A 26570-nucleotide genomic window follows, 5' to 3' on the forward strand; every position below is an offset into this window, starting at 1 on the left:
ACTATTATTGTTCAGATTACCGTTAAGTCGTTCAAATCTAAACGATAATCGTTCGGTTAAATAGCAGTTAACGATGAACGACCGAACGAGAAATCGTTGATTGTTTAATAAGACCTGGACCTTTTTTTATCGTTGCTCGTTAGCGTTGAATAAGACGTCTTTCGGCCGTTCGCAGTAGTGACGAACGCAATAGCGACGACAAGATGACTGCAAGAACGATCATCGTTCCATGTAAATGGGTGAACGATTTCAGGTCGTTTGGATCGTTTATCGTCAGATAGGATGTATAGAAATATCTGTCATCCACCAGCACTCAGTCAGGGTCTTTACTGGTCAGACTGGTTTATAACGGGCGCCCAGGAAATTATAGGAGAGACAACACACGGACACACGGACACCTCCGACCCATCCTGACGGGAGCAGGGCTTCGCTTACGGACATACCCCTATATGGAGTGACGTCACTGTTTACCATAGAGCGGTGCGCCCACCTAGAGAGGCGACTTCCGGTTTCGCTGACCTCCCCCTTTCTCTCCAGCGAGTTTTGCTTCCGGTTCACAGGTGACTCCAGCTGCAGATAGCGGATTGAGCCGCAGGAGGGTGAGTGCCCTGTTCGGGGGGTTATTGTCCGTGTATGCGGGTGTGCGGTGTGACACTACATGTGCGGCTGTTTCCGTGTATTGTGCACTGCAGGCTGATCCAGATGTGCACACACCACAAGTCCCAGCATGCCCTGGTGGTGCCCCCCAGTATATAGCTCCAGCATCCGCCTCTCATGTTATTTCATTGCATGTTCTGCAGGCAGACTGGCTGGGCATGCTGAGACTTGTAGTTCCTCAGTGGTAGAGGGATGTGGTGTCCATTCAATGCTTTCCTATCACATACTTGTATATCTGGTCATGCTGAGACTTGTAGTTCCTCAGTGGTAGAGCGATGTGATGTGCATTCAATGCTTTCCTATCACATACTTGTATATCTTGTGCCCCTGGTCATGCTGTCACTTGTAGTCCTATGGTGCAGCGGTCTGGATTTTTTGACATGGATACTGATGTGCTGTACGTGTTGCTATATGGGAATACTACTAGGAATAGTTGTTTCTGTTACCTGGTCGCCATGGACAACAATGTTTTGCTTTTTTTTTGCTCTGATTTACATACCCCCCCCCCCCCCTCCTTCCAAGTTTCCCTATGGCTAGAAAACCTTGGCTCTCCAGCTGTCTCAAAACTACAGCTCCCATCATGCTTTAGCTTTGGCTGTCCAAGCATGATGGGAGTTGTAGTTTTTCAACAGCTGGAGAGCCAAGGTTCCCCATCCCTGCCCTCTGGTAAAGGTGACAAGGACTGATACATTGTATCCTGATATGTTGCTCTTCTATTGTTGACATCTCATTGTCAAGGTTACCGACGACCACTCTGCTCTAAAAGCAGTGATCTGGCTGATGTGTGTGTGTGTATATAGCTATGATAGTGTAGATGTATAGAGCTATATTGTGTAATATAAATATGTCTACTATAGCTATATATACTCTGGCCAGTCCACTGCTTTTAGAGCAGAGCTGTGGTTGGAAACCTAAACAATGAGCTGTTAACAAGAGTGGGTATTTCGTGGTGTACATCACCATACTATTCTACCAATGTATACCCCGAGTGTAGGCTGCTTACCAGATGGGAACAAAGCCCGACAGAAGATCTCCGAGACAGGACACAATTGTACATAGGAACATAGAAGATTGTAGGCAGGAAAAGCCCCCCTGTTCCATCTAGTCTGCACTTATAGTATTTCCCTTCTTATTACCTTAGGATAGATATATGGATATCCCAGGCAGGTTTACATTCTGTTATTGTAGATCTATCTACCACGTCTGCTGGAAGTTTGTTCTAAGCATCTACTACTCTCAGTAAAGTAATATTTTCTCCCATTGCCTCTAACCTCTCACTGTGTCCTCTTGCTCTTGAATTCAGTTTTTTTACTAAAAACACTTCCCTCCTGAACCTTATTTAGTCCTTTAACATATGTAAAGGGTTTAATCATGTCCCCCCTGTCCCTTATTTCCTCAAGACTATACAGGTACATATCCTTAAAGCGACTCTGTACCCACAATCTGACCCCCCCTCCCCAAATAACTTGTACCTTCGGATAGCTGCTTTTAATCCAATATCTGGCCTGGGGTCCGTTTGGCAGGTGATGCAGTTATTCTCCTAAGAAAACAACTTTTAAACTGGCAGCCCTGTGCCCTACGGGCATGGGCTATATTGTGTGTGCCCTAGGATTGCAACGCCCCTCCATTCTTTCTCCATGCCCTCTTCATCACTAGGAAAGCTCCTGGGCAGGATTCTTCCTATTCAACTATAGGCAACTTATATAACTTGTATTTTATCTGACTACTTTTTTTTTTTTTTAAAAAAATCACCTTTTTTTTTTTAAAAGAATCTATGGGGGAGATTTATCAAACATGGTGTAAAGTGAAACTGGCTCAGTTGCCCCTAGCAACCAATCAGATTCCACCTTTCATTCCTCACAGACTCTTTGGAAAATGAAAGGTGGAATCTGATTGGTTGCTAGGGGCAACTGAGCCAGTTTCACTTTACACCATGTTTGATAAATCTCCCCCAATGTTCTTAACATTGCTCTATTACTTATAGTGCTTTTATTTGTTAGTCTGTGGATTGCGTGAGGTGTCATTTTTTTGCGTCATGATCTGAGTTTTCTAGTGGTAGCCTGCTTGCATATATGCAACGTTTTGATCTTTTTTTTATTATGGTTTTTCCAGATTTGATGTGACCAAAAATCTGCAATTTTGCACATTGCCGTGTAAAATCAGGAATGTGAGTTTGGACAATTCTGCACGCAGCAATATCAAATGTTGATTTTTTTTTTACTTGTACAGCGGGAAGTTTTTCAATTTTGGAATTTTTTTGCGCTTAAGGCCCTATTCCACGGGCCAACTGATAGGAGCAAACGAGCGCTATTAGTGCTCGTTTGCTCCTCGTTCCCCGCAGGCTGCTGCCGCTATTCCGCGCGGCTGCAACGAGCGGGTGAGTCTGGAGGGGGCGCAGGGAGGTGGGGGGCCTGCCCATGGGAATCGCTGATCGTCCAGCCAGCCCATAGGATACAGCAGCGTCTGCTGCCGATGCTCCTATTCCACAGAGCGACGGCAGAAGATCGTTGCTGTATCAGTCGCTTGTTTTTCAACATGTTGACCCCTGTGACCCCTCTCTATATCACTATGTGTGACCCCTCTCTATATCACTATGTGTGACCCCTCTCTATATCACTATGTGTGACCCCTCTCTATATCACTATGTGTGACCCCTCTCTATATCACTATGTGTGACCCCTCTCTATATCACTATGTGTGACCCCTCTCTATATCACTATGTGTGACTTCTCTATATCACTATGTGTGACCCCTCTCTATATCACTATGTGTGACCCCTCTCTATATCACTATGTGTGACCCCCCTCTATATCACTATGTGTGACCCCTCTCTATATCACTATGTGTGACCCCTCTCTATATCACTATGTGTGACACCTCTCTATATCACTATGTGTGACCCCTCTCTATATCACTATGTGTGACCCCTCTCTATATCACTATGTGTGACACCTCTCTATATCACTATGTGCTCTGTATCACAGGTATCTGGCATTATTAACAGTGTATCTTCGTGTGTAGTAAATATTAGTTAGACACAGAAGATTGTCAGCAGGAAAAGACCACCTGCTCCTTCTAGTCTAGTTGTGAGTAGTTCAGGACATGGAGGCTGGAGACTGGCTGCATTCACTGCACACACAGGAGAAGCTGCTTTATATCTTATAACCTCAGAAGTCGCCTCAGGATCATTAGGAAGAAGCTGCTGAGCCAGATCTACTTTATACCAGTGTGATAAATAACTCCACTGGGGTCTAACCGCCAATTTATGAAGGAGCTGGAGCTGCGGCTTACCGACTCCATACCGCCGGGACGCCCTGCCGCCTGAGCCCCGGGACGCCCTGCCGCCTGAGCCGCCGGGACGCCCTGCCGCCGGGACGCTCTGCCACCTAAGTTGTGGCTGTAAATGGAGGAGAACACCTCACATCACTACAAATCAGTACAAGTAAACTGAAGTCATTATTACAGAGTTACTTAACACCTCATGTAGATCTTGCCCATTCATTATGATTGAGATGTGGTGCTCTGTAAGCTAGAGGCCTTCCATTATTGATGAGCATAGATCTGAAGTGCCAGGGCTGGGATGTTAGGCTGCCGCCGGCCAGGGCCATGTCACCTCCTATAAATATCTGCAGATCAATGTAGGAGCCAGGCTGTGATGTCAGCACCATGGCTCCTGTGTAACGTGTTGGATGCTGGCGGCCAGGCTGTAACCTAGTGGTATACAGGTCATCACTGCTGTGCCTTGGTGATGGTTTGTTTGGTTGTGACTTTTAATTGAATTTGTAAATTATTAATTTTTAGCTATGACATGGATCATTACATTGTGCTTATCCCTAGTTACATCCTATATTATACTCCAGAGCTGCACTCACTCTTCTGCTGGTGGGGTCACTGTGTACATACATTACATTACTGATCCTGAGTTACATCCTGTATTATACTCCAGAGCTGCACTCACTATTCTGCTGGTGGGGTCACTGTGTACATACATTACATTACTGATCCTGAGTTACATCCTGTATTATACTCCAGAGCTGCACTCACTCTTCTGCTGGTGGGGTCACTGTGTACATACATTACATTACTGATCCTGTATTATACCCCAGAGCTGCAATGTTAATACCCTGGGTTGGTCCCTGTAATATACGCCAGCGACAACTTAGCTGAATGCTTATATTTCAGGTGGTTACAGACTGTGCTCGGTGTATAGAGGGCACTGCCCATAATGTAAATCACCAGAAACTGTTCTGTGCAGAATTGGTTGCTGAGAGATAAATGCAGAATGATGAATACAGCTCTGGAGTATAATACAGGATAAGAAATGTAATGTGTTGTCCTTTGTCAGATCTTTCACTCCTCTCTTCCTCTGTGTTTCCAGGTTCCCTCCAGGAATGCTGAGCAGAGATGGCAGCCCATGCCAGCTTCTGGGTATACGGCTGGCACCTCTTCCTCCTGCTGTTATCCCAGGCTGGCACAGCAACATCTGGTGACTGTAAGGGACAGCGGACTGTACTTCGCAGTTTGCCAGGATTTGTGAGTGATGGACCTGGAAACTATTCGGTTAATGGCAACTGCGAGTGGCTTATAGAAGGTGAGTGATGTGCGATAAGGGGCAGGGGACTTCCTGTATTCTTGTATCTTATTCTGTCTCCTACTAATGCTCTTACTCGCAGCCCCCAACAGCAACTACCGTGTACTGCTCCGATTCCTCTTCATGGACACAGAATGTACATACGACTATCTGTTTGTATATGATGGAGATTCCTATAGTGACCGCCTCCTGGCCAGCCTGAGTGGAAGCAGCTTGCCCCCAACCCTCGAGGCAACATCTGGAAAGGTAGAGCCTATTACATGGCAGCAAACAAGCGCCGGATCATTTGTGCGCCCATTAAAGGGAATCTTATCACTATTTTTATGCAGCCTTAAATGAGGGCAGAATAAACTAGTGACAGAAGTGCTGAACAGATAGGTGTATTACTTGCATCATTCTGTTCAGCCATTCTCTTATTATGCAGGAGAATAGGATTCTTGCCACACCCCTCCCCCCGCCTTACAGCTGCTGATTGACAGTTGACTGCCTTTTTTTTTTTTTTTTGCAGAAATCAATAGTCCAGGCGATTTTAAGAAACTTTGTAATTGGGTTTATTAGGCAAATATGCCATCATCTGCATTCAAAAAGACTTTCCTCAGGTCCCCCCCCTCCCTCCTCTCTCTTATTCACTGCTCAGTATCAGGAAATCTTGACTCTCTTACATCAGTTGTGCCCTGTGTAACCTATGGGGAGGGGAGGGGGTAGGAGGGAGATTAGTTGCCAGCAGAGAACAAAGGATTACCCAACAGTGACACGTTAAGGCTCTATTACACGGGCCGATTCATGGGAGCTGGCTCCTCGTTCCCTTCTCGCTGCCTCCGCTATTACATGTGCCTACAGCGAGTGGGTAGGTGCAGGGGGAGCTGCGGGATATAGTGGCGCTCTACTGCCACCGCTCCTATTACACGGGGCGAGGGCAACAGATCATTGCTAGGCCAGTCATTTGTGTTTCAGCCTGTTGAAAGACAATGATTAGCCAACATTGTACATTTCGACTGATCGTCGTCTTCTATTACACAAAGCGATTATCAGCCGAAACGGCCAATAATCACTTTGTGTAATAGGGCCTTCACGTGTGTGTCCCATATACAAAGAAGGCTGTGGAGATGTTCATTGTTCTGGCTCTAATCAGTAAAAACAAATATATACCTCCCCTTTGAGTGGTGATGCTGTGTATCCCTACTTAAAGGAGAAGTCCGGCCAAAAGTGTTTTTTAATATGTTATTACTTATGGAGAGTCAGACAAATTCCTAATGTACATTAATTATGGGAAATGCACATATAGTGTTAATTCCCTTAATTTAGTTGATCAGGCAGGCTTCAGATTCCATAAAAAAACGTGATGTCACAAATCAGGTGTAATTCCTACGGAGTGTCCAGCATGGGGCCACTATATGTAGAAGTCTATGTAGTGTATTGTATATGCAACTGTTTGTAATGTATCACAGGGACCCAGGGCATCTCCCTCTCTCCCTGTGCTGCTGATGACCAGGTTCACACCAGGAGAGAGGGGGTGGGAGAGTGTCGGCAGGAGGGGGGCAGATGGATTCCGGTGGTGGATGGAGGGATGTATGTATGTGGGGTGGTTACGGTGATGGGGATCGGTCTGGTACTACTCCCCCATCATCTGCTAATACTATGGGAGGAGTAGTACAGTGTGTATGTGTCCCACACACCGAGCAGGGAGAAAGGGGGAAGGTAGTTAGATATATGGGCACCTCTCTCCCTCCCTGCTCGGTGCCATCTATCTCCCTCTCTCCCCGTGTGAGCCTGTTCCTCAGCAGCACAGGGAGAGAGGGGGAGATGCCCTGTGTCCCTGTGATACATTACATACAGTTGCATATACAATACACTACAAAGACTTCTACATATAGTGCACCCCCTGCTGGACACTCCATGGGAATTACACCTGAACCGTGACATCACGTTTTTTTTATGGAATCTGAAGCCTGCCTGATCTACTAAATTAAGGGAAATAGCAGTATATGTGCATTAGGAATTTGTCTAACTTTCCTTATGTAATAACATTTTAAAAAATACATTTTGCCTATAGTTGTTTTAACCCCTTCTTTGCTAGGCCGGGTGCAGTGTACTCAGCCCAGCGAGTGAGGGGACGGTAAGCAGTGATCTATATAGTTTGCTGCTTAGTGTTTGCCACCAAAAAAAGTAAGTAGCCCCAAACGAGTTCTCAGTGTAGTGTATATCTATTACCTTAAAGGGGTTATCCAGCGCTACAAAAACATGGCCACTTTTCCCCCTACTGTTGTCTGCAGTTCAGGTGCGGTTTGCAATTAAGCTCCATTTCCTTCAATGGAACGGAGTTTCAAAACCTCACCCAAACTGGAGACAAGAGTAGGGGGAAAGTGGCCATGTTTTTGTAGCGCTGGCTAACCCCTTTAACATATGAGTGATAAGCTCAGTGTATGAGCCTCAGTCTATCCGTACATGATATATAACAACTTAATAACAGTGTCCCCAAAAGGTGAACATCTGCAGAGCATAATATTGAATCCTGCCTTGTTCTTGCAGATGCTCCTTCATCTCTTCAGCGATGCCAATTACAACCTGCTGGGATTTAATGCCACCTACAGCTTCTCTCTATGCCCACAAGGTTGCTCTGGACATGGGACATGCCAGGAAAACACCCAGTGCTTATGTGACCCGGGCTGGAGTGGAGATGGTTGTCAGATCCCGGACTGCAGCACATACTGCCATGTCCACCATGGAACATGTAACCCGGTAAGCTACGCGGCAAGTCTAGTGTTACATATATTAGCAGTGGGTAACCCGGAGCTCTGCTGCCGTGGAGGAACTACTATGCCCAGCATGTCCTGGCAATGAGGAAATGCTTAATATTGAAGGTTTTCTTGGTGCAAGTCTCTTATAACAGATCTGGGTTGGTAAATGGGCACCTTTACCTATTTTTAACACATCAGTGCTTAGTATGAGCCTTAAAGGGGTACTGTGACTATTTTTGTTTTTTTTTATATCAACTGGTGTCAGAAACTTATACAGATTTGTAATTTAATTCTATTTAAAAATCTCCAGTCTTGCCATACTTATCAGCAGCTGTGTGTGCTGCAGGAAGAGGTGTATTCTTTCCAGTCTGACACGGTGCTCTATGCTGCCCCTTTTGTCCATGTCAACAACTGTCGTGAGCAGGAGAGGTTTTCTATGGCGATTTGCTACTGCTCTGGTTAGTTCCTGACATGGACAGAGGTGGCAGCAGAGAGCACCGTGTCAGGCTGGAAAGAGTACACCACTTCCTGCAGGACATACAGCAGCTGATAAGTACCGGAAGACTTGAGATTTTTAATAGAAGTAAATTACAAATCTATATAACTTACTGACACCAGTTGATTTGAAAGATTTTTATATCTTTTTTTATCTTATCAGAGTTCCCCTTTAAGCCATTTTCCAGTCTTTCCTGTGGGTATGTTGCCCTCTCACTGTAAGGATTCTCTTTTAGGAAACTCAACGCTGCGTGTGTTTCCCTGGGTACATAGGGGAGCGCTGTGATTTGTCGCTGACAGACAATCAGGGATCTGGGACTTGGTACAATGTGAGCAGTCAGGACCCGTCCTTCACCCCCCGCACTGCCGCTGCCGGAGCCTTCCTGTCCCCCTCCAATGCTCTGTACATTTTTGGAGGTGAGGAGGAAGCTTGTGTGTGATGTCTGAGGATGGGTGGTCTCTGTTATTGTACATAATAGATTGATCTGTCTCATCTTAGGTCTGGATCTGAATTCTGCCCTTCAGGATATGGCTGTGTATAACTTTACATCCAACACATGGGAGAGGAAGAGCCACGTCCCCAGCCCGGTAGGTGTTGCATCCTCTTCTGTAAAGGTTCACCTGACAATGTTGACTAAAGCTCCTATGAGCATGAGACCTCCATGGCCGACATTGACCCCAGGAGTGTTCCTATCTGTAGGTCATGGGCCTGGGGGAACATGCTCTCACTGCATTATATTCCCGTTTCCCCAGGCTGCTCGGCACTCACACGTTGCGGTGGAATGGAATGGGACGTTGGTTTTGTTTGGTGGGGAGCTTCCTGGTGGGAGACTGACTAATGATACCTGGGTGTTTCTGCCGCTGGAGGAACGTTGGGTGGATCTGAGCTCGTATAGCGCCGTGCACCCCCCTCCCCTGGCCAACCATGCCGCTGCCACTGTGGATAACTGGCTATATGTGTTTGGTGGTAAGTCAGTAAAATGTCTTTTTTCTTCATATGTGCTTAATGTTAAATTGTACTGATTCTTGTTTTTTACTCCGGAGCTGCACTCACTATTCTGCTGGTGGGGTCACTGTGTACTTACATTTCAGTACTGATCCTGAGTTACATCCTGTATTATACTCCAGAGCTGCACTCACTATTCTGCTAGTGGGGTCACTATGTAAATTCAATATTATGGGATAGTGAATACAGCAGAATAGTGAGTGCAGCTCTGGAGTATAATACAGGATATAACTTAGGATCAGTACAGGATAAGTAATGTATGTACACAGTGACCCCACCAGCAGAATAGTTAGTGCAGCTCTGGAGTATAATACAGGATGTAACTCAGGATCGTTAATCTAATGTGTGTACACAGTGACCCCACCAGCAGAATAGTGAGTGCAGCTCTGGGGTATAATACAGGATGTAACGCAGGATCAGCACTATATAAATAATTCACAGAAAATCTATAACCTAAACCTGTTTGTTTTTATGTTTTCTTACATATAAATGCTATTATTCTGCTCCCCAGGACGCACTTCTAGGGACGTTTTCTCTTCCAAGATGTTCCGTTTCAATCTTCACTTGTGGGAGTGGGAGGAGGTGCTCCCGGCTGGAGGAAAGCCCCCGGCAGCTGCAGGTCACTCCATGGTGTTCCATGCTGCTTCCCGATCTCTAGTGGTGTATGGTGGTCACAGACCGTCCACAGCTCGGTAAGAACCTTGTAATGTTCCCCTATAGCTTTCTGGTTACTCTGCCTGTACAGTCATTCAGCTGTAGCAATGGGAAGGTCTTATGTGGTCACATGTCATACATTTATCTGAATATAGGGTTTTGATCTACTTGAGATGAGTACGTTTTTAAAGGGCTAGTTCACTAAAGAAAACTTAAAATCTCAGGTCTTCCAGTACTTATCAACTGCTGTATGTCCTGCCGGAAGTGGTGTGTTCTCTCCAGTCTGACACAGTGCTCTCTGCTGCCACCTCTCTCCATGTCAGGAACTGTCCAGAAAAGCACCAAATCCTTACAGAAAACCTCTCCCGACTGGAAAGAATACACCACTTCCTACAAGGACGTTCAGCAGCTGATAAGTACTGGACAACTGGAGATCTTTTAATAGAAGTAAATTATAAATCTCTGGCACTTCCTGGCACCAGTTGATTTGAAAGAAATTTTTTTTTATGAACTATCCCTTTACTGTATAAAGCTTTATCGCCTGAGCCGGCTTCATAGAAAGCCATTGTGATTTCTGCTGCAGTGCATTGTGAGAGATGTAGTGTTTGTTGTAATATTGTGTAGTAACATGATGTACAGTAAAAGAAAGTCAACTGTACAATGTGTGCCGTATAGTGTATGTATACGTGTACGTAGTGTGCATGCGTCATATAGACAATATGCCAGTAGGGGGCATCAGATATTATGTTATGTGTCCATACACATTCAATAACTATTGAGCAATACAAAGAATAGGGTCTGGAGATGTTCATTGTGACTATGTCTATGAGGCTTGCTGTAAAGCATGTCACGAAATGCTGTTAAAAACAGATCAGGCAAGATAGCAGCCCCCATAATAATGTTCTAATAATAAAATAAAATTCGCTTCAGAACATAGAAACAGATCAGAAATAAAGAGCATGTTCCAGTATCTGTCTCTAATCGCTAAAAACAAGCCTAGGCGATACATTCCCTTTAAGGCTTAAAAGAAACATGCAGAATTGTGAGTGAAGCTCATCATGTGAGCGAGGGGGAGGGTCAGGAGAACAGTAAGAGGCTGATCACCAGAATGAAGGGGCAGGCAACTGAAACACGGCTCTATTAAAGTGAATGGGGCAGCGGCCAGGAGCCCTGCTGGGCTGGAGTATGAGTGATACGGGGGAGTGGGGGGTCTCCGAAAGATGAACCCATAAGCCATCGGGATGGTCTATGCTGTGTTGCTCACATTGCTTTATCGCTTCTTTTCTTTTTCCTCCCCCAGGTTCAGCATACGTGTGAACACTACAGATTTGTTTCATGTGGATTTCAACTACTGGACCACACTGAAGCCCCGTGAGGGAAACCGCGGGGGTCCTCGAGAACGAGCCTTCCATAGTGCCACCATCATAGGAAACTATATGGTGATATACGGTGAGAACGGACAGGATACGCCCTTCCCTCTGCAACTCTGTAACCTTTTGGCTTTTAGCTGTGTGGTGAAAAGTTGTGAAACTTTCTGATATACTCGCTGTTTCAGCTCTGTATCCTTTTCAAGATCTCTGCTTGCTGTCAATGTATCGGAGAAGCGGCTGACCTAATTTTTGTCACAGGCAATGAAGGATGGCACAGGGTGGAGGCATCTGTAGTAATCTGTAGGCCTGGACACGTCCTCCAAATAGCTGACTGCAAACAGAGATCTTGGAAACCTCAGGAACTGAAACAGAGAATACATTAGCACATTACAGGGCTTCCTCTGCACCCTTGGCACAGCTTCTGCACCCCTCGCTTCCTTTGTACCCTTGGCACTGCCTCTGCACCCCTTGATTCCTCTTCATCCCTGGCACTGCCTCTACAACCCCTGCTTCCTTTGTACCCTTGGCACTGCCTCTACACCCCCTGCTTCCTCTGTACCCCTGGCACTGCCTCTACACCCCCTGCTTCCTCTGTACCCCTGGCACTGCCTCTACACCCCCTGCTTCCTCTGTACCCCTGGCACTGTCTCTACACCCCCTGCTTCCTCTGTACCCCTGGCACTGTCTCTACACCCCCTGCTTCCTCTGTACCCCTGGCACTGCCTCTACACCCCCTGCTTCCTCTGTACCCCTGGCACTGCCTCTACACCCCCTGCTTCCTCTGTACCCCTGGCACTGCCTCTACACCCCCTGCTTCCTCTGCATCCCTGGAACTGCCTCTACACCCCCTGCTTCCTCTGCATCCCTGGAACTGACTCTGCACTGCACATGTAATAGCTGCCTGATATGTAATAGCTGCCTGATATGTAGAAGCTGCCTGATATGTAGAAGCTGCCTGATATGTAATAGCTGCCTGATATGTAATAGCTGCCTGATATGTTATAGCTGCCTGATATGTAATAGCTGCCTGATATGTTATAGCTGCTTGATATGTAATAGCTGATATGTATTTGCAGGAGGGAACCTCCACATTCACTACCAGGAAGAGAAATGTTATGATCAAGAAATCTTTTTCTACCACCTTGGCTGTCACCAGTGGGTTCCCAGCAATACTCTGAGCCAGATCATGCCTCCCCATCACGGTAAGTGCTACCACACATGACAATTGCGGTTATGTCGCTTACACAGCACTATCCGAATTGACATCCCTACAGACATGTACAGCTCACTGGTGTGTAATGTCATGTGATGGAGGGAGATAGTGGCTGTCAGACACATCTTGCACTGCCTATCTCCTGTAGGGTAACAGTCATGCTGTGCCATGTACAGGGGTGTCCTGTAAGCTCCCTATAGTGGTGGCTTCTAAAATGCACCCAGGTATGGATATCCACACTATAATCTTCCTGCCTGTAACATGTGATCACTTATTCTTGTAGGACCCCAGACTTTGGGCGGTGGCCGGTACTCCCATGTAGCTGCTCTTCTGAAAGGCGGAGTGTTATTAGTGGCTGGGGGGTACAGCGGTACTCCCCGCGGAGACCTCCTCGCCTATAAGGTGCCTGTATCTGTGTACCAACCTCCTGTACAAGATGTGAGTATACATATGAGGATAGGCCTTCTAGTCTCTGCCTATAGGATGGATCTCACATGTTTCTACTTACTATTACAGTATCACTTGGATTACTGCTCCATGTATACAGACGAGATGATCTGCTCCAAGGATCCTGAGTGCACGTGGTGCCATACAAGCTGCCAGACCCCTCAGCAGAATAAAATAGTATGTGCGGTTATAGCCCAGGCTCCTTAGGGTACTATTACATGGATCGATGGGGACGCGATAATAACTGTAAACGAGTGCCGATCTGCTAGATCAGCGCTCGTTTACTGGGCCTATTACACGGCTCGATAATCGTTTAACAAGGGCTGCATAGACATAGTTACCGATGTCCTTGCAGCCCTTGCTTAAACTGCATATATTACCTATCCATGGTCCAGACCTCCTCTTGCGGTCCGCTTCTCCCCGGGTCCCGCGCGCTTCAGCCTCAGAGCGGCCTGTCCGACCAGTGATTGGCTTAGAGCTCTGAAGCTGTAGCGCGGGACTTGGGGAGAAGCAGAGCGCAGGTGGAGCCCTGGACCATGGATAGGTAATGTATGCACTTTGCAAATCAGCCGCCGGCCGTACACCGCTATTACATGTAGTGATGCGCGGTCGGTGCCCAACAATTATAATAATAATAAATTTATTTGTATAGCGCCAACAGATTCCACAGCGCTTGTAGGTCCAAACCTGCATCAACGATCAGCCGATGATTTCTGTCATTGGCTGATTGTTGTGTTTATTACATGGAACGATAATTGGCTGTATAGGGCCAATTATTGTTCTGTGTAATAGTATATACTATACTATAAATACTTATAGGCAGCAGCCATGATTTGCTTGACTTTGTTTTCCAGCAGTGCTCAGACAAGAGCTGTCTAGGACTGGCGAGACTCCTCTCAGACTGCCAGGCCTGTCTGGTGTTCAGCAGCAACCTGACCTCCTCCTCTCACGTCCCTCGCACCTTCGGCTGGTGTGTCCAGAATGAGACCTGTATGCCAGTCTCAGGTACTAATACACCAGCCTCTTGTTAGCTTTGGCTCCATCTTCTTTTTATTGGTATCCCTTTATGTGACTGTTTTTCTCCTCTTTCTCTAGATCGCTCTGCCTGCCGAGTAGGGCAGATCTCTGGGACGTATGGCTGGTGGGGCAGCCAGAACACGTTCATTACATCTCTAGATGGTTGTCGGACCAACAATTTCCTTCCTGGTCTTCATCTTATCACCTATCAGCAGCCGCGCAACGAGTCTCAGCCAGACAGGGTAACTTTTCTTTTTTTTTTTTTCTTTTTTTTTTGTGAACAACCCCTTTAAGTGCTGTATTTGACCATGTTTGTAAGTCCCATAGAAAGTGGATAGAGCCGCTCCAATTAGTTAATTATTATTTATATCAGGATTTAGCTTTGACTGTCCAGGCCTGATGGGAATTGTAGTTTTGCAACAGCTGGAGGGCCACAGGTTCCCCAGGATTATCTGTGATTTTACCAGCAAAAAGAATCTCCGAGATCAGAATTTACTTGACTCCTCTGCTAATGTTTCAGTAGCCTGTTTTATGCTATTTGCTGGTTCATGGTTCATTACAAACGTAACTTTCCATGGCTGTCCTGTAGTCCAAAGAGGACATTGTTTTTCTTAGGTTGCATTTTCCCCTTGGTTATACTTTTAATTCACTCTGAAAAGCAGCTTAATTCTACAATGTCATTTTAGCGGCTTACTGAGGGATCAGGTTAAATATTGCCCATACAAGTCTATAGAAAGGTAATGGGCAAGGACTGGGAGTGAGTGGAGAGAATCAGAAGCAGCCAGAGAGATAACAAAGACACTACACAAGCTTATTGTGAGAATTAGATCTCACCCCAGGGCTTAGACTGCTTAGTACTGCTCTATAATGTCCTCCAAGCTGCTGCTCCTCCTTAAGATTTGCATAGAGATCTAGGGGACAGAATCCTATCTTCTATAAGGGTCATAGAAAATGGAATGCAATTAATTCAGAATTTTTTTATATTTTTTGAAACTACAAACTAAAGGTGTAAATCTTGTTTCCCTCAGGTGTCTATTGTGCGCAGTACAACCATCACCCTCAGCCCCAGCACAGAGATGGACGTGTCTCTGGTGTATAAAGGCTTCATATACCCCATGCTGAGCCCAAACTCTCCCCCGGATCGTGTCTCTATATGGGCTCGCATCCAGCGCTTTTATGTCGTGGCTCGTCTTGGGCGGTACCCAGGGACCATACACCACCTGGTAAGACGTAGAGACAGGGTAGATGCTAAATTTACATTTGGTAGAGGAGTGCTTCCACCAGATGCCTCTGTGATATATCAAAATGGATAGACCAGCCAGCATGCAAGAGGTCGGTACAGTGACGGTTACGGGTCAAGCTAAACTCTGTATAAACCTTAGTCTGAGGGACCTTTGTAGGACCTCAGCCGATGGGAGCCCACCTTTAGACTGCAGCATAAGATATTGGGCTGAAAGTTTCCACTCATGTAAAGGGTTTTTGCAGCCATTCTTTTGTATTTTCCCTATTCACCTAGAAACAAAAATGAAGTAGTCATACATAAACATCTGCTCCTATGAAAACATTAGTTTTCATGGTAACAGACTACAATCAAGCCCTGTGAGTAGTCTGATCCTGCAGTCATGTATCTTTCCCCTCTACCTATTGTTAATATGGAAGAAGAGTGAACAGGATCAGACCACACATGGTGGCAGTGGAGAGGTCTCCTTTAGCGTAGAAGCTGTATACACAAAACGGTAGGATATTAACTGAAATTATATTTTCCTTAAGACCTATTTAGATGTCTCACCCTATCTATGCTTTTTTCATGGCAGGAGGAGGTGGGGCGCTGGTTTGTGCACCAGGATAAGGAGAGACGGTCACTGCAGCGGAATAGCGGGGAGCGTTTGTTCCCTAATGCAGATCGGGGAAGTCGCTACGCTGTGCAGATTGAAGGTTTTCTCAACAACACCGGCACCGGGCACACGAGCGAGCTGAGTCTGACGTGGGACCGCACGGGCGTACATGGCGGAAGCGTAAGTAAAGTCACTGGCCCTGATTATGTCAATGATCTGGTGTCTGATAGCAGTGAGTGAACTTCAAGTACGCTCGGAACGGTGGCTGCAGAAGTTGGATGTAGCACTAGGGAGTCCTGAAAAACATAGATACAGCCTATGGCTTATAGCTGGATCCAGGTTTTCCAGGCAGTCTTAGGGCTGCATCCAACTTCTGCAGCCACCATTATTAAAATGCTGAGAGATCAGCTTGGGACTAAACGAACATACTTGAAGTTTGCTCATCTCTAGTGCCTAACCATCATCCTGTGTACTCCTTTTCCTGCACCTTGATATAATAGCAGGGATTGGGAACCTTCGGCCCTCCAGCTTCGCTTTAGCTGTCCAGGCATGATGGGATTTGTAGTTTTGCAACAGCTGGAGGGCCGAAGGTTCCCCATCCCTGATATAACAGCATGTCAGGAGCCTCAGGTAGCTGGGGCATGCTGTCACCTGGTTTGCCATTGGCTGTAATGGAGGGATCTTGTGTTCTCCTGAGAATGCTGAGTGTTCTATTTGGGCCTATGCTATACCCTTGCACTATTCTTCATGCACCATCCAGGAGATATCCTTCCTGTTCTTGGAGCCCCACCGGTCTGATGAATGCTATTACACCTCCTGTTTGGCCTGCCTGGCGGATCAGAGCTGCGGCTGGTGCTCCAAGACTCGAACCTGTCACCTCCGACTCTCCAACGACTGGGCAAAGTTCTGCTACGATACCCCTTTAATCCTGTCACCGGGAAACTGTCAGCTGTGTGAGGAGTATCGGGACTGTGAAGCCTGCAGTGAGGTAAGGGACGGCCCAGCCTGGCGGCACTGTGTGATGGGGCAGGTCCTGGCATGCATCTATGTATGTGTTACCTGCTTCTAGGACCCATACTGCGAATGGCAGATACACAGCAATAAGAAGGGGGACTCGCTCTGCAGCCGAAGGGGACGCGTGAACGGCTCTATACGATCTCCGAGGGACTGTCCCCGTGCCTGTCATCAGTAAGTGATACATAGATGCTTCATCAAATATATAAATGTAACCTACAAAAACTTTATAAAGTAAAGGGTAAAAAAAAAAAAAGTCGAACGTTCTTGCACAGCGCTGTACGTTTTTGCTTTCAAGTCCTACATTTCAGACAAAATAAACAATCTCCAGTCTTCCAGTATTTATCAGCTGCTGTATGTCCTGCAGGAATTGGTGTATTCTTTCCAGTCTGACACAGTGCTCTCTGCTGCCACCTCTGTCCATGTCAGGAACTGTCCTGAGCAGGAGAGGTTTTCCATGGGGATTTGCTACTGCTCTGGACAGTTCCTGATATGGACAGAGGTGGCAGCAGAGAGCACCGTGTCAGACTGGGGAGAATACATCACTTCCTGCAGGACATACAGCAGATAATAAGTACTGGAAGACTGGAGATTTTTAAATAGAATTAATTTACAAATCTACATAACTTTCTGACACCAGTTGATTTGAAGGAAAAAGATTTTTGCTGGATAACCCCTTTAGGGTTTGATGGTGTCTGTGTTTATAATATGTGGAGGGCATAGTTAATAGGATGTTCTGCTCTGCTTTTAGGCGCAGGACCTGTTCTGAATGTCTGTCCAACTCCAGTCACTGTGCTTGGTGCCAGTCCACAGGGAGCTGCTTCTATTTTGCTGCTTACCTTGCTAAGTATCCCTATGGTGATTGTAGAGACTGGTACGACAGGTGAGTGTCAGGGACGTTTGCCCATTACGATGCTATCTGATGTATGTATAAGATCAGTGATTGGAATTATACCCTTCAATAACTTAAAGGGGTTGTCAGGGCTTAGAAAGACATGGCCACTTTCATCCAGAATACGCAAAAAAAAACAAAAACTAAAAACTGTAGAGTCTCTAAACACAGGACTAGCCAGCTATTCCTCCAGGAAGGGCCCAGCCAAGTGGTGGCTCCTGTAAGGAAACCACCATATTAAGTGGCCCTATAGGTCATTGTAATGACAAGGGAAAAACCAAGGCTAGGTACCAACCACATACAGCTGTTTCGGGGTGTTGCCCCTCATCAGTGTGGAGCAGGATTCTGGCTAGGTGGGAGCAATGCCTAGTAGAGCCATAAGAGAAACAGATCGCTAAACTCAGGGAGAGCAGCCAAACGATAACACTGCCGGCTACCGGTTATAGCGCTCAATGCAGTGAAATCCTAGGTGCATTGCTCCCTGGGAAACATGAATATGCAAAAAAAAAAAAAAAAGCCAGTGGAGCCTCATTGAAGAGTTTCAAAACACAGGACTGTCAGCTACGTATGTATATTGTCTTATTTATTTGGTGCTGCTTCTCGGCCTGTGCCGCGTCGCAGTAGAAGTATGTATGTTTTGATGACGACTGATTGTAATAAAGTTGTTTTCAATAAAAAAAAATCCTTTTAAGATGTTCTTCTGGGTTATATAAAGTATGGTGAATCTACAAAATATGACATAAGTATCATGGGTAATAGGGGTCTCCTAATCCATTACTTTAACCAGGGCCTGTTTTCTGCAGATGATTGAAGGGTTAGCTTCTTACCGTGTGAAGAGGTTATCCTCTGTCTACAGAATAGAGGATAACATGCAGTTTGGTGGGGGCGTTGTCCTACGACTAGGACCCCCGCCAATACAGAGGAAAAGAATGGGGAATAAATGTCCTTCTAATGAATAGTGCTCACCCTGTACCCATGGCTGGCGTTCCACCCATTCTCTATGCTCATTGCTCAGAAATGTGGCCACCCCATAGAGAATGAATGGAGCACTAGCTGTGCAATCATTGCACACATCATTCTTTCTTTCTTTCTTTGGATCAGTAGTGGTTCTAGCAGTGGGATCCCTACTAACCAACTTTTTTTTTTTTAAGGAAATACCCTGTTAAAGGGGTAGTTCACAAAAAAAATCTCAAGTGTTCCAGTACTTATCAGCTGCTATATGTCCTGCAGAAGTGGTGTATTCTCTCCAGTCTGGAGAGCAGGAGAGGTTTCTATGGGGATTTGCTACTGCTCTGGACAGTTCCTGACATGGACGGAGGTGGCAGCAGAGAGCACTGTGTCAGACTGGAAAGAATACACCACTTCCTGCAGGACAAACAGCAGCTGATAAGTACAGGAAGACTGAAGATTTTTTTAAAAGACGTAACTTGCAAATCTCTGGCATTTTCTGTTGAATTGAAATAATAGATATTTTGGTGAACTTCCCCTTTAAGTCTAATAGATTAATTTTCAGAAGAACCACCAAGCATGACCCCATCCCATCATGTTGTATATTCCAGTCTATCTCTCACTGTTCATCCTCTCCCCTTTATCCCCTCTTTTCTCCCCAGCGTTCACTCAGTACCTCAGTGCATGGACTGTTCCAGGTTTAACACCTGTCGGGAGTGTTTGCAGAATTTCGAGTGCGGCTGGTGCGGAAACATTGACAACCCAACAGTGGGGAAGTGAGTTTATTCTGGTTATCCTAACAGGGACACCACATCTCACTGGGCTATGCCATCATTTTATGATAGGGTGTCTGACTGCTGGGACCCCTGATTGAGAGATCAGACCATAAGGGTGCTAACACACACGACTGATCCGCAGCAGATCTGTAGCAGATTTGATGGTGCAGATTTGATGCTGTGTTCAGTTATTTACATCAAATCTGCTGCGTATCTGCTACATATCGCAGCAGAAAGTTCACTGCGATATGGTGTGTGTAGCTTCATACACACTGTATCGCAGTGAATTTTCTGCTGCGATACGCAGCAGATTTGTTGTAGATAACTGAACACAGCATCAAATCTGCACCATCAAATCTGCTGCTGATCTGCAGCGCATCGGTCGTGTGTGTTAGCACCCTAAGGGTGCGTTCACACCTACAGGATCCGCAGCAGATCTGATGGTGCAGATTTGATGCTTTGTTCAGTTATTTAAATGAAATCAGCTGCGGATCCGGTAAGTGAACATACCCTAAAGGGGTTTCCCATCAAGTGAAGGGGACCTACAGACGTGTGTGATGTATGAATTCATTGCAAATGGCAGTCACATATTGCAGTATGAGGCCTTGGATGTCTCCTCTATAACCACGTCCCATAAGCCTGCGATGAGATACATGACCGGATACATTTGCAGGTCTTCCTGTAATACTATATCAGCGTCACTTGTCATCTTGTCTATCCCTTTAGGTGCTTTTCTGGGGATTATTCGGGTGTCCGTGGCACGACGACCTGCTCCCGTGCATTGTCTCTGGCCGGGCTCGTAGCCGAACCTGCTGAATGGTCCTATGATTCCTGTCCAGATGTGGATGAGTGTAGACTGGGAATGGCTACTTGTCACAAGCATGCCACCTGCAGGAACACCCCAGATTCCTATGAGTGCCATTGTGACCGAGGCTTTACAGGAGATGGAGTCACTCATTGTAACCAGACGTGAGTACAGTCATGTGTATCCTGTACGACAATTTTGCTTCTTTTTGGTTTATATAAGCACTGTCACTTAAAAAAAAACAAAAAAAAAACACTTTTGGCATGTCTTAGGGTCCTATTACAAAGAGCGATTTTTAACAATTAACGATTGTTAAAACAATTACACTGTACGAATAGTGAACAAATGCGGAACTTGAGCGAACGAATGCATCGAACGATGAGCGAACAATTAACAATAATTTTAGGTTCAGATCTAAATCAGCAATCAGCAACATACGAACGATTTTTCGATCATTGCCTGCAATTACACAGAACGGGAGTTCTTGGTCAAGCATACAATAGGCCAGGGTTCCTCTGGCCCACTTATTAACTCCCACAGGTGGTTGTTCACATATGTTTTGCCATATTTGTATTGCCACTTGCACAGTCCCATTTTGTGCTTGACAAAGCTGTAGCTTTGGCTGTCCTGGCATGATGGGAGTTGTAGTTTTGCAACAGCTGGAGAGCCAAGGTTCCCTACCCCTACTCTAGGGCATGTAAAAAATTGTAATTTTTTTTTTGTAATTAACTTGACATGTACTCTACACCTTCTAGGTGCTACAATGAATGCTCCCATGGCACCTGTAGTGGGCCGCCATCTTACTCCTGCCTGTGTGATCTCGGGTGGACATCCAACCAGACCAGTGTAACAGAAAGCGGAGTGGAGTGCAGCGTGGATTGTGGCTGCAATTTCCATAGCACCTGCAGTCATGGGCCCGGCCTATGTGACTCCTGTCAGGGTAGGAGAGGCAGCCTGTGTACATTGCATATTACGGGGAAGGCATAGTCAGTTGTTTTGCAGTTTATTAGATTACTGAATACTTTCTCCTTCACAGATTGGACACAAGGCGCTCAGTGCCAAGAGTGCAAAGCCGGCAGCTTTGGCAGTGCCATCCAAAAGCCAGGGTGCCAAGAATGTGCCTGCAACAAACACGGGACGCCGGAGCTGGGTTACTGTAACCGGGAGACGGGCGTATGCTACTGCACAGACAACACACAAGGAGAGCACTGCGACAAGTGCGCCCCAGGGTACTATGGGGATCCCAGGTATGTAACCTGTTGTTTTTTTCCATGGCAAATCTGTGTTAATCTTAATGCACGACAATGTATTAAAGGGGTTCTCTTCTTATATAATTATTTCCTAGGAATGGTGGAACATGTTACCTGGAGTGCCAGGGTCGCCAGCTGCTTTCCCGCGTGTCCTCCTCTGCTCTTGGCTCCCCTGGAGGCTCCTACTGTCTGTGGATGCTGAGTGTGTCTTCTCATACTGAGCCCTGCCACCCAGAAGCCAATTGCCCACGGCTCAGTCTCAGCCTACAGCCCGACTTCAATATCCCGTGCACGGTGAGCCACACTTTTCCCTCTTTGTATTTGTATGCGTGTGTTGCCTTCTTTATGCTATTGCCTGACTGTCGTATCCTTCTCGCTTTTAGCACAGCTACGTTTATGTCTTTGATGGGATTCCAGCTTTTTTAGACACAGGTCTCCTGCAGTCAGATCGCAGCTTACTGGGGGCATTTTGTGGAAGAGGTCGAGGAGAAACACCACTTACTGTGGAGGCGACCACAGGTAACTAGCTTATGAGAACTGGTGTCAGAAGGTTATACAGATTTGTAATTTACTTATATTTAAAAATCTCCAGTCTTCCAGTACTTATCAGTTACTGCAGGAAGTGGTGTATCCTCTCCAGTCTGACACAGTGCTCTCTGCTGCCACCTCTGTCCATGTCAGGAACTGTCCAGAGCAGTAGCAAATCCCCATAGAAAACCTCTCCTCCTCTGGACAGTTCCTGACATGGACAGAGGTGGCAGCAGAGAGCACTGTGTCAGATTGGAAAGAATACACCACTTCATGCAGGACCTTCAGCAGCAGATAAGTACTGAAATACTTGAGGTTTTTAAATAGAAGTCATTTTTATTCTATATAACCAGTTGATTTAACCTCTTAAGGACGCATGACGTACCCAAGAGGAGTTCAGAGCGGGCGCTTGTAGCCCGGGAGCAGATGCTTGTAGCCCGGGACCGCGGGTATTAGCAGGCACGGTCTGTTCGCCGTGCCCGCTAATACAGTAATCAGATGCAGCTGTCAAAGATGACAGCTGCATCCGATTACCGGACGCAGGACTTACCTGGTGTCTAGTGGCGGAGATCTCCGTGACTTGTGCCGGCCAGGGTCTCCACCAAAATGGCGCTGATCCTGGCTCGGCACTCTGATGCTTTCGGCTGCAGCAGCCGAAAGCATCCGAGTGCCGATCTCATTGATTTTTGCTGTATTACTATACAGCAAAGATCTCAATGAGAGATCAATGCACTTATACTAGAAGTCCCCCAGGGGGGCTTCTAGTATAAGTGTAAAAAAAAAAAAAAAAAAAAAGTGTTATAAGTAAAAAGCCCCCTCCCCTAATAAAAGTCCGATCCACCCCCCTTTCCCCATGTTTTCAATAAAAGTAAATAAACATGTTTGGTATCACTGCGTGCGTAATCGCCTGAACTATTAATTAATCACATTCCTGATCTCGCACGGTAAACGGCGTAAGCGCAAAAAAATCCCAAAGTGCAAAATTGCACATTTTAGGTCGCATCAAATCCAGAAAAATGTAATAAAAAGCGATCAAAAAGTCGTATATGCGCAATCAAGGTACCGATAGAAAGATCACATCATGGCGCAAAAAATGACACCTCACACAGCCCCATAGACCAAAGGATAAAAGCATATATTTGTTAACAATGGTTTGAATTTTTTACAAGCCATCAGATACAATAAAAGTTAATCAAGTTACATATCGTTGTAATTGTAACGACTTGAGGAACATATATAACAAGTCAGTTTTACCCCAGGGCAAACGGCGTAAAACAAATACCCCCCAAATAAAAGAAATGTGTTTTTTTGTTCAATTTTGCCACACTTAGAATTTTTTCCTGGTTTTGCAGCGTACGTTATGCAAAAATTCAGCCTGTCATTGCAAAGTACAATTAGTGACGTAAATAATAAGGGCTCATGTGGGTTTTTAGGTGGAAAAATGCAAGTGCTATGACCTTTTAAACACAAGGAGGAAAAAACTAAAACGCAAAAGCGAAAAGTGACTCCGTCCTTAAGGGGTTAATAGAAAATTATTTTCGCCGGAGTACCCCTTTAAAGATTTTGCTGCCCTGTTAATAAATATTGCCAGTGTAAAAAGCAGTGCTTGCTCTGGAGGTCTAAGTATCCATGAGTATTATTGGATGCAGTGTAATACTTCTGGGCTGACACACAGAGGAGCACACTACAGGCTGGGAGGGATTTTTGGTAGGTTTTCTGTAAGGCCTTTTTATATATACTTATTCCTTATTTTATTAGGTGTCCTGGTTGTGTATTATGAAGCAAACAACACTGAACCCAGCGGTTTTAATGCCACCTATACGGTACATGAATGTCGCCCACCGTGTGGGCCCAATAAGGTGTGTCGGGGTCAGAGCTGTGTCTGCAGAAGTCCTCTGTCTGGCCCGTACTGTCTGCGCAACGTGTGTCCCCGGAACTGCTCCGTGGAGGAAGAGAAAGGTGTTTGCAACCAGGTGAAGGAGCCCCATGCTGGCTTAGGTGTTAATGCAGGCTATATATACAAGGGGGTATTATATCTACACTATGTAGTGTGATATAAGCTGCAGTGGATGGGAGACACCCAGCCTCCAGATCTTCATGTACGACACAGGTGTCAAACTAAAAAAAATCAGCTTTTACAAGACTACAATTCCCATCATAGCTAGGCAGCCAGAGCTAAAGCTTTGGATGTCCTGGCATGATGGTAACTGTAGTATTGTAACAGCTGGAGGGCTGAAGGTTCCCTATCCCTGATATACAAGACTATAAGGAGGTGGAGAGGTGCTCCATCTCTCTGAGACGCTGGGGAGGCTGTATACACAATCTGCCTTTGCTAATGTCAAGTGTGTATTCTGCCTATCTAGTCTCCAGCAGCGCAGTAGACCTGTAATTTTAACATTATATCCTAATCCCACAAACCTCAGGACCTCCACTGATCCTGAGAGCTCCAGGGCCTCTCCTGGTAAAGTGGCCTTACATACGGGGTTGCTCTTCACTGCAGGCTTATTAGAGATGAGCGCAACTCATGTTCGAGTCTGAGAGTGCAGCATTTGAATACCGGTGGCTGAAGAAGTTGGATGCAGCCCTAGGAAATTTGGGAAAACATGGATACAGTCTATGGCCTATGGCTGTATCCATGTTTTCACAGACTCTCTAAGGCTGCATCCAACTTCTTCAGCCATTAGTAATCTAATGCCACACATCAGACTTGTGCATGCTCGGATTGTGCTCATCTCCAATGCTTCTCACTGTCTGTATCCTTCCTCTTTTCCATTTCTCAGCCTCAGATCTTCATGACCAGCAGTATCTAGCTGATGTGCTGCTGGTATACCCTATAGAATAAGTGACCTCTTGCATTAATACCATGTCTGCCCTTCCTTGGTATAGACACTTGGCGTTTGCTTTTGCGCTCCTGGTTATGCTGGAGAAGACTGTTCAATTCGATTGGACTCTGGGAAGATTGTATGGGAAAGTCTTATGGACCCTCAGCTCACAGCAGTAAGTCATCTACACTTAGGGTCCTATTCCACAGGCCGATGGGGGCCTGATCAATAATGTAAACGAGTGCCGATCTGCTAGATCGGCTCTTGTTTACTGGGCCTATTCCACGGCCTGATAATCGTTTAGCGAAAGCTGCAAGGACATTGTTACTGAGTTTAAACACCATACTTAAACACGATCGGGCCGATTCGGCCGATTATCACTCCGTGGAATAGGACCCACAGACATAAGTGATAAGAATACCCCTTTAAGAAGAGCAGAGTTCCCGTTGTGTCAGCCACACATTGATCACAACTTGTTTCATTAGGATACAGCAAGTCGCTTCTTGCATCGGCTGGGTCACACCATGGTTGAAGGACCAGATAACACGCTTTGGATGTTCGGGGGTCTGTCTTTACGAGACGGTGTGCTGGGAAGTGTCTATAGGTAACGCTGGTTGACGTGGATTATGTACATGTCATACAGCCCTCATTCTGCCACCAGTATTAGTAATATCCCTTGTTGTCCTGCAGGTACTCCATCTCTGAGCGTCGCTGGACACAAATGTTAGCAGGGACGGAAGGTGGGGGTCCTGGTCCGAGTCCTCGATACTTCCATGCTGCGGCTTATAATGCCCTCCGTAATGCCATGTATATTATGGGGGGTCTCACCAACTACGGAGCTTACAGTGACTTCTGGGTGCTAAACCTTACTACCCTACAGTGGAGGAAGGAACTGGTGAGTGCCTATCTTCTCTTCTGGTGTCTGATCCTTCCAGCTCTCCTGAAACAGTCCTTCTGTTATTACTCCTGAAATTATGTAGCTGGGTGCTACCAAGTATGTAGGGACACACCCCAATGACAAGTGGAATGGTATCATCCACTTTATTCATACTGTTCCAATAGGAATAACAGAGGAACAACAAAACTACAATAATATTTTGTGGAAAAAAAAGAAAAGATGCTACAGTAGGTAATGCAAGTACTCACTAAAACAGATAGTAGGAACTCTCACGTTTTTAAAGGATTAATCCAGTGGAAAAAAAAATGCGTTTCATATCAACTGGTGTCAGAAAGTTATACAGATTTGTAATTTACTTTTATTTAGAAATCTCCAGTCTTCCCATACTTATCAGCTGCTGTATGTTCTGCAGGAAGTGGTGTATTCTTTTCAGTCTGACAGTGCTCTCTACTGCCACCTCTGTCCATGTCAGGAACTGTCCAGAGTAGTAAATCCCCATAGAAAACCTCTCCTGCGCTGGACAGTTCCTGACATGGACAGAGGTGGCAGCAGAGAGCACTGTGTCAGACTGGAAATAATACACCTCTTCCTGTAGGATATACAGCAGCTGATAA

The 26570-nt window shown here is 45.8% G+C and overlaps 1 protein-coding gene across 2 annotated transcripts in view; it reads left to right on the forward strand.

Moving 5' to 3' along the window:
* The first annotated feature begins 540 nt into the window (after nucleotides 1-540).
* MEGF8 (multiple EGF like domains 8) overlaps nucleotides 541-26570 on the forward strand; it is a 40019-nt gene continuing 13989 nt past the window's right edge. Inside the window, exons 1-29 of one of the 2 annotated variants that reach the window (XM_069949134.1) lie at nucleotides 541-599; nucleotides 5036-5248; nucleotides 5331-5494; nucleotides 7778-7987; nucleotides 8718-8898; nucleotides 8981-9069; nucleotides 9235-9448; nucleotides 9999-10179; nucleotides 11442-11590; nucleotides 12588-12713; nucleotides 13008-13162; nucleotides 13241-13348; nucleotides 14026-14176; nucleotides 14267-14430; nucleotides 15217-15411; nucleotides 16003-16203; nucleotides 16784-17011; nucleotides 17093-17211; nucleotides 17789-17920; nucleotides 19540-19653; nucleotides 20380-20622; nucleotides 21214-21398; nucleotides 21495-21705; nucleotides 21804-22002; nucleotides 22092-22227; nucleotides 23995-24209; nucleotides 25123-25233; nucleotides 25544-25662; nucleotides 25749-25953. In XM_069949134.1, the coding sequence (XP_069805235.1) occupies nucleotides 5062-5248; nucleotides 5331-5494; nucleotides 7778-7987; nucleotides 8718-8898; nucleotides 8981-9069; nucleotides 9235-9448; nucleotides 9999-10179; nucleotides 11442-11590; nucleotides 12588-12713; nucleotides 13008-13162; nucleotides 13241-13348; nucleotides 14026-14176; nucleotides 14267-14430; nucleotides 15217-15411; nucleotides 16003-16203; nucleotides 16784-17011; nucleotides 17093-17211; nucleotides 17789-17920; nucleotides 19540-19653; nucleotides 20380-20622; nucleotides 21214-21398; nucleotides 21495-21705; nucleotides 21804-22002; nucleotides 22092-22227; nucleotides 23995-24209; nucleotides 25123-25233; nucleotides 25544-25662; nucleotides 25749-25953 (4692 nt within the window). In that variant the 5' untranslated portion in view covers nucleotides 541-599; nucleotides 5036-5061. The remainder of the gene's footprint in view (nucleotides 600-5035; nucleotides 5249-5330; nucleotides 5495-7777; nucleotides 7988-8717; nucleotides 8899-8980; nucleotides 9070-9234; nucleotides 9449-9998; nucleotides 10180-11441; nucleotides 11591-12587; nucleotides 12714-13007; nucleotides 13163-13240; nucleotides 13349-14025; nucleotides 14177-14266; nucleotides 14431-15216; nucleotides 15412-16002; nucleotides 16204-16783; nucleotides 17012-17092; nucleotides 17212-17788; nucleotides 17921-19539; nucleotides 19654-20379; nucleotides 20623-21213; nucleotides 21399-21494; nucleotides 21706-21803; nucleotides 22003-22091; nucleotides 22228-23994; nucleotides 24210-25122; nucleotides 25234-25543; nucleotides 25663-25748; nucleotides 25954-26570) is intronic. The other variant, XM_069949135.1, reaches the window with a different exon arrangement.

Source organism: Dendropsophus ebraccatus, chromosome 12, assembly GCF_027789765.1.
Source record: "Dendropsophus ebraccatus isolate aDenEbr1 chromosome 12, aDenEbr1.pat, whole genome shotgun sequence".
Taxonomy (NCBI): Eukaryota; Metazoa; Chordata; class Amphibia; order Anura; family Hylidae; genus Dendropsophus; species Dendropsophus ebraccatus.